The sequence below is a fragment of the Trichomycterus rosablanca genome, chromosome 16 (assembly GCF_030014385.1).
Source record: "Trichomycterus rosablanca isolate fTriRos1 chromosome 16, fTriRos1.hap1, whole genome shotgun sequence".
Lineage (NCBI taxonomy): Eukaryota > Metazoa > Chordata > Actinopteri > Siluriformes > Trichomycteridae > Trichomycterus > Trichomycterus rosablanca.
In genome coordinates this window covers 7,683,923-7,697,035 of record NC_086003.1, presented here as the reverse complement: position 1 = coordinate 7,697,035, position 13,113 = coordinate 7,683,923, and the positions used below count along the sequence as shown (strand labels likewise).

Here is a 13,113-nt window from a genome sequence, read left to right as displayed (position 1 = left end):
ACATACTAACTGCTCTCGCGTCCTCATTTTGCGTACTATTGAGTATGGAAGTATGCGATTCCGGACGCAGCTTATATCTGTATTTCTGACCTGATTCTGAATCAGAATCATATCTGTGACCCGATTCTGACTCAGAATCATATTTCTGACCTGATTCTGACTCAGAATCGTATTTCTGACCCGATTCTGACTCAGAATCGTATTTCTGACCTGGTTCTGAATCAGAGTACTTACGAGTCATTTAGCTTGGTGTAAAGTTGGTGGCAATTTAAAACTAAAATAAAGAAATTTATAATTGGTTCTAATATTAATCTTTGGGAAAATGTGCTTTTTTTTTGTTCTTAGTGAATTTATTTATTTATTTGTTTATTTTTTTATACAAACTGAACACGTTTGAGCTCAAATTTAGCATTTAGACAATTAGCATTTTAGCCATAATGTAATTTAGGCATTAAATCTGTACCAGGCCTTTACTATAAAATTTTTACGATCTTGATGAACTTTTTAGTTGCTAATACGTGTTTGTTTATTTCAAAACTAGATAAGATTTATTCAAGTATTTTCAGGCTTGGCTTGTATTTTAAATTTAAATGAATTCCTAATTGTTTTTTGCTACCAATCTCAAGCTAATCTGCTAAAAATGGTTTCTCCATATTACATCTTTTTATGTAGCTACGCTGCGTTACCTTCGTAGCGATGGCAGGATGGCCACCACCACCTTTAACAACCTCAAACTGGCGGACGGCGAAAAGCACCGCCTTCTCTTCCACTTGAAGGGTATAGAGGTGCCGCACAAACCCAAGGCCTTCCCGCACGAACTAGGGACTTTGCCTGTACCTGGAATAGAACTGCATCTGGACTGCCGATTGGTAGAGACGATAAGAGATTTACCGGCGGTCTTCAACGGGCTCAGCAACAATCGGGGCGTTCAACTTAAGACCATGCAGGGAAAAGCACAGGTAAAAGTCATGATCAATGCATATACGGTACCGTGCTAAAATGTATTAACTTTACAAGCTTTTTTCTTTTTCGTGATTGATAGGAAGAGCTGGAGGAGCTGAAACTGGCTTACGGGGATTCTGCTGAGAACGTTGCATCTCTGCAAGGCTGCCACACCCATCAGAGTGACTCCATGCAGACACTGGGTACTGACAACACTGATTCTATTAGTTCTATTTAGAGATGCATGAGTACCGATACTAGTATCGGGTATTAGCCCGATACCGCGCTCATTAACTCGTACTCGTACTCGCAAACGAGGCTCCGATACTAAACATCCGATACCGTGTGCCTAGTGCACGTTGCTGCAATTCATTTTTCACCCACGGGAGACAGATTGAATTATTCTCACTGACCACGCTCACACGCACGTTTAATGTTATTTAGTTCCGTTTAAAAAAAAAAAACTTAAAATAGAGCTAACAGCGAAGATAACCGGTTACAAAAGCAGCGACCGCTGTTATAGGACGTGTTTGTGTTCAAAACTCTGTTCACAGTGTCGATACAAGTGATTCAGGAGTCGACTCATTTTAAGCGCAGCGTAAGTTTCTTTTCTCAGTCATCTCTCCGTGTTTACTGTTATAATGAATGTTGCGGTTGTAAATAAACATCAAATACTACAGAACATTTTGTGTGACTCGCTTACATTATAAAGCTCAGGCTTAATTATACTGGTTATTACCACAGAGCGGGAGCCGACTCAGAGTCGTTTACGATTTACCGAGGTGAACCACGAATGTATGTGCTGATAGAATCGGCTCAGATGGGATCGGACTGTATTATCCTTTTAAAGTAAATATTTCAATCAGCAGAATCGCATCGCATGTATGATGTGCACAACGTTAATTACGTCCGTTTATTAATGAACGTTAACGTTAGCTTGTCAGAAGCTTTCTCAATGATGTCTGTGCGGTATTTTTTTTTTTTTACAATTAGTGATGGCAACCCAAGCAACTACACTATTCCATAATGCTCCAGATTGCATCATTCTAAATAGGTATCGGTATCGGCGAGTACAAAAATACATGTACTTGTACTCGTACTCGGTTGGGAAAAAATGGTATCGATGCATCCCTAGTTCTATTGATTAGATTAAATTGGTAACCAAACCCATAGGGGGTCTTAATTGAGGATTAGTGAGAGTTAAGGGCCTTGCTGGTGGTGGGGCTTCCAGCAACCTTCTGATTACTAGTCCAGTACTTCAATCACTGAGCTACCACTGCCTTAAAAAAATCTATAGTCTCCATGACACCCCATGCTACATGAATGGGATTAAATAAATTTCTGACCTGGTTCTGAATCAGAATCATATTTCTGACCTGATTCTGAATCAGAATCCAATTTCTGACCCGATTCTGACTCAGAATCGTATTTCTGACCTGGTTCTGGATCAGAGTCATAATTCTGACCCCCTTCTTAGTCAGAATCATATTTCTGACCCCCTTCTTAGTCAAAATCATATTTCTGACCTGGTTCTGACTCAGAATCATATTTCTGACCCGATTCTGAATCAGAATCGTATTTCTGACCTGGTTCTGAATCAGAATCATATTTAAATAAATGTCTTTACTTGACTGACAAACATGTTTCTTGACAGATCAGGAAGCCATACAGGTATGACAAGTGGCTTCCAGAACGCAGGTCCTTCCTGCCTCCAATATCAATCATTCAATGCTAGCCAATCGTTTTATGAGGTACAACCCATATAAAAGGTGTTGGCTGGCTTTATATGCACATGTTAGTCTGCCCCACAGCTGTTTTGTCTCGCCTCATAAACTATTGGGTAACAATTGGTAACCCCAGGTTGTGGTTGGTCATGGACCCAACTAGCACTTGTAGGTAAAACAGAGCTGGACCTCATAAAACGATTGGCTAGCATTGGATGCTTGATACTGGAGACCTTGATACCTTCCAGAAACCAGGGCCGTCCTGTCTCCAGTATCAATCACCCAATGCTAGCCAATCGTTTTATGAGGTGCAGCTTATAAAAAAGGTGTTGGCTGGCTTTATATGCACGTGTTAGTCCACCTCACAGCTGTTATGTCTCGCCTCATAAACTAGTGGGTAACAACTGGTAACCCCAGGTTGTGGCTGGTCATGGACCCAAACAGCACTAGTAGGTAAAGCAGAGTAAAAAAAACAATGTTGCCCAAAAATTCATCATTATCTATGTTTGTCATCAATTTGTGCAATCAGTTTGAGCTTCAATGATGGCTAAGCCGTCCTATAGCTTACTTAAAAACCTATTTATGAGCTCTACCTCATAAAACGATTGGCTACCATTGGATGCTTGATACTGGAGACAGCAAGGCCATCCTTCCTTCCAGAAAGCAGGGCCATCATCCAATGCTAGCCAATCGTTTTATGTGGTACAACCCATATAAAAGGTGTTGGCTGGCTTTATATGCACGTGTTGATTGATTGATTGAGTACTTTATTAATCCCCGAAGGGAAATTGTGGTGTCGCAGCAGCAATAACAATTATTACAAAAAACATCACACAATGACATTACAATGAGGAATTAGTTAACTGAGTGTTTTATACCCCATTTTATACCCACAGCTGTTTTGTCTCACCTCATACTAGTGGGTAACAGTTGGCATCATCTTGTGCAGATGTTCTCTGCCTCACAGTGCCATAAGCCAGACAGTGTTGGTGCCACACTAGTCCAGTGACTCAGTGACCCATCTTCTGTCATACCTTTATTGCTGCCATTTCCATAAATGAGGACTTTAATTCATGTATGACATGAAGTATTTCTGACCAAATAAGGTCACAAAAGTCATGTGATTCACCATTAAAGAAATGCTGATTGGCTAATGTCAGCATAAGATAAAAATCTGATGCTTATAGTGCTTTTACCAAACCAAAACAACCTCATAAATAAGCATAACTGTTGTCTAATAAGAAAGACTTCTACACTTTTACTTCATAAAGCATGAATAACAACCTATGATTGAATATATTTGGAGGAACTGGAGTCATTACATTCTGAATCTCGCTCACTTTCTCAGGGCTCAACACTAAACAGCTAACCAGTCAGATGCTGGAGCTTACCAAAGTCATCAATGAGCTGAAAGATGTGCTTATTCAACAGGTAACACGTTATTCTAGCCTCTATCAGTACGTCATATCTTATTCACTTTTTAACATTTAATTATACTCTTTTTTTTACCTGTTTTTATGTATATGCAGGTAAAGGAAACCTCCTTTCTGAGAAACACAATCTCTGAGTGTCAAGCATGTGGTAAGACACTTCCCTAACCAAAAGGTTATATATGTAAATGCACCCTTAACACCTTTGACTCCAAATGTGGTGACCTAATGGTCTTACCATAAGAAGCCCAGAGCACCAAATGCATGGTTTTCAAATAGCAGCACACCTGGTAATTCCATTGCATGAGAAAGCAGATGGGTGCAACACCTACATAAAGTCAACAGTGATCAATTACATAACATTGTATACTTAATCAGATCTATATTACACTAATACGCTCTATGTGCCAAAATACTAACATATAAAATGTATACTATATGACCAAATGTATGTGGAACCACCCTTAACCTACCCCTATCAACTGTATAAAATCAGTCATGTACAATATACAGTATTATCTGCTTCAACTTTGTCAACATTTTGGGAAAGACCCGTTCCTGTTCCAGTATGACTGTACCCCTGTGCATAAAGCAAGATCCATTAAGATATGGCTTGCAAGCCAGGCCTACTTATCCAACAGTAGTGGCAGTAGATATGGGATGTGATGTCCAACAAGCTCACTAGTCAGGTGTCCACACTTTTTTGGCCATACAGTGTGTCTTTCCCGATCATAGCAATAATACTGCAATTTGATTAATTTATTGTTATTATTATTATTATTAGTAGTAGTAGTAGTAGTAGTAGAAGCTGTAGTACTACTACCATTATTATTATTGTTGTTAGTTATTCCTATTATTATTGTTATTACTGTTATTATATTATAATTATTAATAATACCACTACTACTACTTATTATTATTATTATTATTATTATTATTGTTATTATTATTATTATTATTATTATTGTTTATACTGTTATTATTATATAATAATTAACAATAAATATAATAAATATTTATTAAATAATAATAAATATTATTATTATTGTTATTATTATTTTTATATATATTGTTATTATTCTTAGTAGTGTAGTAGTAGTAGTAGTAGTATTATTGTTATTATTATTGTTATTACTTTTATTATTATGATTGTTTATACTGTTATTATTCTTAGTAATGGAGTATTATTATTGTTATTATAATGATTTGTTATTATTACTTTTAGTATTATTATTATAAAAAAATATATGATTTATTTTTATTTATATTATTATTATTATTAGTAGTGGAGTAGTAGTAGTATTGTTGTTGTTTATTATTATTACTATTATTATTATTATGTATACTGTTATTCTTAGAAGTAGTGAAGTATTATTATTATTATTATTATTATTATTAATACTATAATGATTATTATTGTTATTACTTTTATTATTACTATAATGATTTATTATTGTTATTACTTTTATTATTATTATTATTATTACTATAATATAAATGTATTATAATTATTATAACTACTGCTACTGCTATTAAATTTATTATTATTATTATTATTATTATTATTATGATTATAACTCTTACTACTGCTAATAAATGTATTATTATAATTATTATACCTCTTACTACTGCTATTACATTTATTACTAATATTATTATTATTATTACATAAATGGTTAAATTGTAATGACTGTGCACTTGTGACTCTGGTGCAGGACTGGGTGGGGCTCCAGTAAAACAGAAGTGTGCCCCCGGCGTGTGTTTCCGTGATAACACGTGTACTGAGACGGAGGACGGGGTGGAGTGTGGTCCCTGTCCTGATGGATACACTGGAGATGGACACAGTTGTGATGATGTTGATGAGGTAACACATGCTATAGGGATACTGGATTATTTATTTTTATTGAATATTCATGTATTAAAATGATATAACATGGGTGTGCTTTTTTTGTGTGTGTTTTAGTGCCAGTTTAACCCCTGTTTTCCGGGTGTGCGCTGTGTGAACACGGCTCCGGGCTTCCGCTGTGAGGTGTGTCCTAATGGCTACACAGGCCATCCAATAGCAGGTGTGGGAGCAGCTTTTGCTCAGACTCACAAACAGGTAAGTGTGTGTAAATTGCCCGACACCACCAATAGCACAAGCTCTCATGTTCAAATGGCCAAGAGTCCAATGGGCACAATTGGCTGTGCCTGAGGGAGTGATGTGATCAGTGTGTCTCATTGCTGCTGCAAAAGTGACCTCTGCTGGCTACTACAAAAAATACAAATAATGGCTCTTGCTGTGGTTCTTTTTAGTCCTAAACCCACAAAAATGAAAATGACCATTAAAACTATATAGCCAAAAGTATATGTGTATGGACACCTGACCATGACCTTGCTGGACAAACTATTTCAAAATTTGCCTCACCCCTTTACAGTTTTAATACCCCTTCACTCTTCTGGGAAGGCTTTTGAGAAGATTGTGAAGTGTGTGGGAACTTGTGCCAATTCATTATAATGAGCATTTGTGCATTCTTGCCCTGACTCACAGTCAGCATTTTAATTCATCCCAAAGGTGATCAAAGGGGTTGAGGTCATCCCTCAAACCAAACTCATCGATTCATGTTTAGAATTGATTTTGTCCACCTGCTAGCAATGCAAGTGGCCGAAGCGGGATACTCTGCTAGCACACCATCACTTGAATTCCAAATTTTCTGAGTTCAAATCTCAGCACTGTTACCGGTCAACAGGGCGCCCCCGAGCAGGCACAGTTGGAAGTGCCTGCGGCAGACAAAATCGGCCACTAGTCTGCTGGGTGGGACAAGACCGGACCAAAAAGTGGGTGGGGTCTTCGACGTTATGTAAGGACATTGTGGTCACTCAGCGTGTGACTCTCCATGCGCAGGACTGGCCTCACATGCAAGTCCACCAAAGTATGGGCGAATTAGAAAGAGGTCAGTGAACTGCGCACACGTCAGAGGGAGGAAGGCAAAATATACCCTCCTCGGATGTGTTCGGGGTACCCAGCAACTACTAAATAAAGTAGTAAAAAATCTAAATTCCTTAACAAGGAGTGGTGTCCACATACTTTTGACCATGTCTACTTTTTCCACAACAGATTAACACCCCGTTCTCTAATTACAGGTGTGTGATGACATCGATGAGTGTAAAGGCCCGAATAATGGAGGTTGTACAGTCAACTCAGTCTGCCTGAACTCCATGGTAACACCTACGATTTTATTTATTATATTCTCATATTCTCAATCCCGGTCTTTCTGCTAATACGTCCCGAATAAAGGCTTGTACTTATAACAGTATTAAATGTACTGTATGTGCTTGTGTTCTGTGACTGCACCTTCAGGGCTCATATCACTGTGGTGGCTGTAAAACTGGGTTCACTGGAGATCAGGTGAAAGGCTGTAAGCCGGAGAGGAGCTGCGGGAATCGGCTGCAGAATCCCTGCGATCCTAATGCGAACTGTATCGAGGAGCGAGACGGCACCATAACCTGCCAGGTAACGCAAATACACTCCATGGGTAAAAGTAAATAGACACCTGACTATTTTCGGACATTCCATTCCAAAACCATGTGATTTACAGTGAGTTACAGTTATGACTGAATACAGTGCAAGCAACTAAGGGTTAAGGGCCTTGCTCAGGGGCCCATCAGTGGCAACTATTTATTGTTATTATTATTACTATTATTATAATATTAATATCATAATAATAATTATAATAACAAAAATAATAATAACAATTATTATTATTTTTATTGTTACTACTACTACTACCACCACTACTAGTTATTTAAATTTTTATTACTATTATTATTATTATTATTATTATTATAACTACTACCACTACTACTGGGCCAGTGATAGCTCAGTGGTTAAGGTACTGGACTAGTAAACAGAAGGTTGCCGGTTCAAGCCCCGCCACCACCAAGTTGCCACTGTTGGGTCCCTGAGCAAGGCCCTTAACCCTCAATTGCTCATCATGTTCCACTCATTGTGTAAGTCGCTTTGGATAAAAGCGTCTGCTAAATGCTGAAAATGTAAATGTAAATGTACTTTGATTATAACAATTATTATTGGTATTATTATTGTTATTAGTGTTTATTATTATTATTATTACTACTACCACTACTACTGTTATTAGATGCCTTTTAAAAAAAAGACTTACAGTTATGACTGAATACAGTGCAAGCAACTGAGGGTTTAGGGCCTTGCTCAGGGGCCCACAGTGGCAACTACTATTATTATTATTATTTCTATTATTATGATATTATTATTATTATTATTGTTGTTGCTATCATTATTATTATTATTATTATTGTTACTGTTATTGTTATAAAAATAATAATAACAATTATTATTATTATTAATATTACTATTGTTACTATTACTACCACTACTAGTTATTATTTATTTATTTATTTATTATTTTTATTATTATTATTATTATTATTATTACTATTATTATTACTATCACTACTACTGTTATTATAATAATTATTATTGGAATTATTATTATTAATATTAGTGTTGCTGTTATTATTATTATTATAATTATTACTACTACCGCTTCTACTAATATTATTACTATTATTATTGTTGTTTTGTTGTTGTGGTTAGAGTGTATATTGTTATAATATTAACAATAATAAAAATTATTATTATTATTACTACTACTGCCACTACCACTACCAGTTATTTTTATTATTTTTTATTATTATTACTACTACCACTACTACTGTTATTAGACGCTTTTCTCCAAAGTGACTCACAGTTATGACTGAATACAGTGCAATTAACTTAGAAGGGTTAAGGGCCATGCTCAGGGGCCCAAAAGTGGCAACTTGGCGGTTGTGGGGATTGAACTGGCAACCTTATTACTAGATTACTAGTCCAGTACCCTAACCATAGGATATAAGCTATAACAGACCTCACCCCCCCCCCCCCCCCCCCCCTTAGTTAAATGATTGTTTGTAAGGTCAGGCACTGATGGACTGATTGAGAAGGCCAGGCTTGAAATAGATTATCTGATACAATAGGGTAGTGGTTCAGTTCATTAACTTATGTGTTGGCTGAACTTGCTTTGTTTGTACACAGGGAAGTCATGTCAAAACATTAAAAACATATTATTTATTATACAATGGGTGTGGCTAAGTAATGGGTGTGGCTAAGTAGTAAAGGGATTTCCTCATTGGTCATATTGTGTACATGTCAGCATCTGCTTATTGCTGACGACAACCGGAAATTATTTGAAAAATTGGCTAAAATAAAACCTTACAACAAAACTGTGACGTATTTATTGTGTGTGTGTGTGTGTGTGCGCTCCAGTGTGGAATAGGCTGGGCTGGAAATGGCTACCTCTGTGGAAAAGACACAGACATCGACGGCTACCCCGATGAGAAGCTACGCTGCCGAGATCCGAATTGCAAAAAGGTAACCATGGCGATGATGCTACAAGAAAGCACGTTAGACGTTCTTATCGTTTTGTTCCTGCGGTGACCTTGCGTGTTGTGTTTGTTTTCAGGACAACTGTGTTTTGGTGCCGAATTCCGGACAGGAGGATGCTGATTTGAATGGACAGGGTGATGCGTGTCACCCTGATGCTGACGGGGATGGAATACTTAATGAGCAGGTATACACACACGGCACGATTTTGGGTACCTGCAGTGGAGCACTGATTCTGTCTTTCAGAGATGGCAGAAGGTAGCTGAGTGTTTAAAGTCCACTGAATGTGCGGGGAAGGGTGGGATCCGGAATGAATCATATTTTGTATAAAACAGCATATCTAAAAAACTAGATCACATAAAGGTCGCACATAGACACTGATGAAAATAAGATAAAATAATAATAAATAAAAATAATAAAAATAAATAAAAATTATAAAAATAAGATAAAAAATATTAAAATATATTTTAAACATTTTAGCTAATTTTGTGCCGTATCGAATTAAATATTTTTTGTACTTTTTATATAATTTAATCATTTTAATCTTATTTTTATTTTATTATCGCTGCTGGACTCATGGGTGGCATGGTGTCTCGGTGGGTAATACTGTCGCCTCACAGCAAGACGGTCCTGGGTTTGATCCCCAGGCGGGGCGGTCCGGGTCCTTTCTGTGCGGAGTTTGCATGTTCTCCCCGTGTCTGCGTGGGTTTCCTCCGGGAGCTCCGGTTTCCTCCCACAGTCCAAAGACATGCAGTCAAGGTTAATTGGAGACACTGAATTGCCCTATAGGTGAATGGGTGTGTGTGTGTATGTGTGTCTGTCTGCCTTGCGATGGACCGGCGCCCAGGGTGTTCGCAAAGAGGACAGTGAGAAGCCGTGATAAATAGGAAACCTTCCACATGAAGCAAATTACAATATCAATCAAGAGAGCTTGAGCCTCCATACCCCAACTGCTGGCCAAACTAGGCAGAGCAGAAGGATACAAGGTACAGGAGAGATTGAGCTGCCGGTCTAACTAGATCGCGCAGAAAGACACGACTCCCAACCAATTGTCGCAGTTATTGTTGCTTGATATAAAACTTCAGGTGCTCAACAGTGCGGTCATTATTGTCTGATTCTAGTTCACTAGTTCATAGCCAAGTTATTCTTGACAATAATCAGAGCATTCCTCCACTGACTAGTACTGGTTTAATGAGTGTTTCTGGCAACAACATGTGATCTCTGTGTGCTAGGATAACTGCTGGCTGAAGCCAAACTTGAATCAGATCAACAGCGATAAGGATAGCCACGGTGATGCGTGCGACAACTGCGTTCACACAGAAAATCCAGACCAGCGGGACACTGATTCAGATGGCCTCGGGGATGCGTGTGACGACGACATGGATGGGGACGGTGAGGAAATGACACAAGCTCACGCCTCCACACACAGCCATGCTTGGTGTCTTTCAATTCTCTATTTTTTCTACAGTGTAAATAAGTCAACGTTTACTATATCATACAAGTATCACACTATCAAGCTCTGATTTAATTTTAGATTAAAATGACTGGAGAAAAGATCTAAGTAAATTTGAATGGCAGTGAATGGCAGGAGCTTCAGTCACATACACAAATGTATTGAACAGACTTACCCCTTAATTAAGAGAATCCAGTGGCTTTGGTATGCTGGCAATCCAGTCATAGTTTGGGTCAACTTGTCACCTCAGAAGAAAGGGTTGCCAAAAAATTCCTTTTTATTCATCCAGGCCCCTAGCCACAGGTCGTGAGGGGTCACTGAATGCTTTGATAAGTATAAAAATGGTCCTTACAGTCACGAAATTAAAGACACAATAGATCCGCAACCCGCAACGGAGAAAGTGGATAGAAAAGGGAAAGTACAGACATGAGAACTGGATGTTTTGATACAATTAATGGGCAAATTCAACTCGGGAAAGAGGGACATCATGCTGCCTCTGGGGCAATCTGCTCTCCCAGGGTGGTTCCCCTGTGAGGCCCTAGAAATAAACACAGTGCTTACATCCTGTGTAAGAAATCTGGCATCACAGCTTCAGAGAAACGCAGGAATGTCAGCTAAGGAGTTCGCAAAGAGGACAGTAAGAAGCCATGATAAATAGGAAACCTTCCACATGAAGCAAATTACACTATCAATCAAGAGAGCTTGAGCCTCCATACTCCAACTGCTAGCCAAACTAGGCAATGCAGAGGGATACAAGACACAGGTGACTGTCAACTGAGAGACTGAGCTGCCGGTCTAACTAGATCGTGCAAAAGGACACAAAGGGACAAAATTCAATCAATTCATGCAGGCCCCTAGCCACAGGTCATGAGGGGTATATACAGTGGTCCTTACAGTCACTAAATCTCAACCCTAATGAAAAACTTACATTTATAACACCATTAAAATCACACCTAAGTTGCCAGATTATTAGGAACAAAGCACCAAATTAAAGACACAGTACATCCGCAACCCGCAACGGAGAAAGTGGGTAGAAAAGGAAAAGTACATAAATGAGAACTGGATGTTTTGATATGACAAAGCCAAGCTCTCATAGAAAGAGAAAACATGGATGCCCTACCACATTGTCATGCTCCCCTGTGCATACCTGTCAAGCCCGGAGTGGCTAATCGGGAGATTCGGGAGGATTCCCGATGGGCCGGCTCATGTCAATCTCGAGTTTGGGCCGGTTGGGAAAAATAATTTTGACACTTATCTGTCACTTATCTAATCTTATTCTTGCATTCATTCTCCATTCATCTGACAGCACAGCCCCTACACCGCAGTACATTAGATGAGTTCTACCATCTGAGGGAATCCCTCCCTCCCACATGTTTAAGTTGGTTTGGCCCATGAGGCGTCTTTTCTGGAGCGCCGGTGTTACAGTAAATATAGCAACAGAATAGCGCAAGTCGGTGGTGATGGAGGGCAGGAAGAGGCCAGGTGGAGCCGAAAAGACCAGGTTAAAAAAAAAAGAAAGGCAATGGAAGAAGATGCTGCCAAATGTGCCAAATTAACAGACATGTTTTCCAGATGACAGACCCCATGCGGCCGGTATTGCGCAACATAGCCAAGTCAACTTAGCGTAGTTTATTTTGTAGAACCCAATACACAGCATTAATCACAAATATCCAGTTTCAAGCTGAAATTAATAAACATAATTTAGAAAAGAAGTGTGATATATTAAATAGCCTAACTCATTAATGGAATGTTTTGTTCCGACGCTACTGTATTGTAGTTATTTAAACTAAGATAGTTATTAGTAATGTAAAATATAACGTAGAGAATATACATGATATATGTTAAATTGTTCAGACATTCAGAAAGATGTCAGCACGATAGCCTATTTTATTTTAACAAATGAAGACAAATAGCCTAAATCACTATCAATTTTACACCATAAAGGCTAAATTGTTAAAAAGAAAAAAAACTTTAAGCATGTTATGTTATTCAGCAAAATAGACTAACCCTTAATGAAATGGTTTTTTTTTTAGCCTCAGAGCAGCAGATAAGCCATGTCTCATGTCTATAGACAATGACACCGTTATTAATAAAGTGCATTGCTTAGGAGGCTTTTGATGCTGTAGG

General features: G+C 38.2%; 1 protein-coding gene across 1 annotated transcript in view; it reads left to right on the top strand.

The window, feature by feature from the left end:
• The window catches only part of thbs4b (thrombospondin 4b), a 40,488-nt gene that overhangs the window by 11,150 nt on the left and 16,225 nt on the right, over nucleotides 1–13,113 (top strand). Inside the window, exons 3-13 of the mRNA XM_063011088.1 lie at nucleotides 673–959; nucleotides 1,043–1,145; nucleotides 4,015–4,097; nucleotides 4,196–4,247; nucleotides 5,812–5,960; nucleotides 6,060–6,197; nucleotides 7,220–7,297; nucleotides 7,437–7,589; nucleotides 9,417–9,521; nucleotides 9,613–9,720; nucleotides 10,766–10,925. Coding sequence (XP_062867158.1) covers nucleotides 673–959; nucleotides 1,043–1,145; nucleotides 4,015–4,097; nucleotides 4,196–4,247; nucleotides 5,812–5,960; nucleotides 6,060–6,197; nucleotides 7,220–7,297; nucleotides 7,437–7,589; nucleotides 9,417–9,521; nucleotides 9,613–9,720; nucleotides 10,766–10,925 — 1,416 coding nt within the window. The remainder of the gene's footprint in view (nucleotides 1–672; nucleotides 960–1,042; nucleotides 1,146–4,014; nucleotides 4,098–4,195; nucleotides 4,248–5,811; nucleotides 5,961–6,059; nucleotides 6,198–7,219; nucleotides 7,298–7,436; nucleotides 7,590–9,416; nucleotides 9,522–9,612; nucleotides 9,721–10,765; nucleotides 10,926–13,113) is intronic.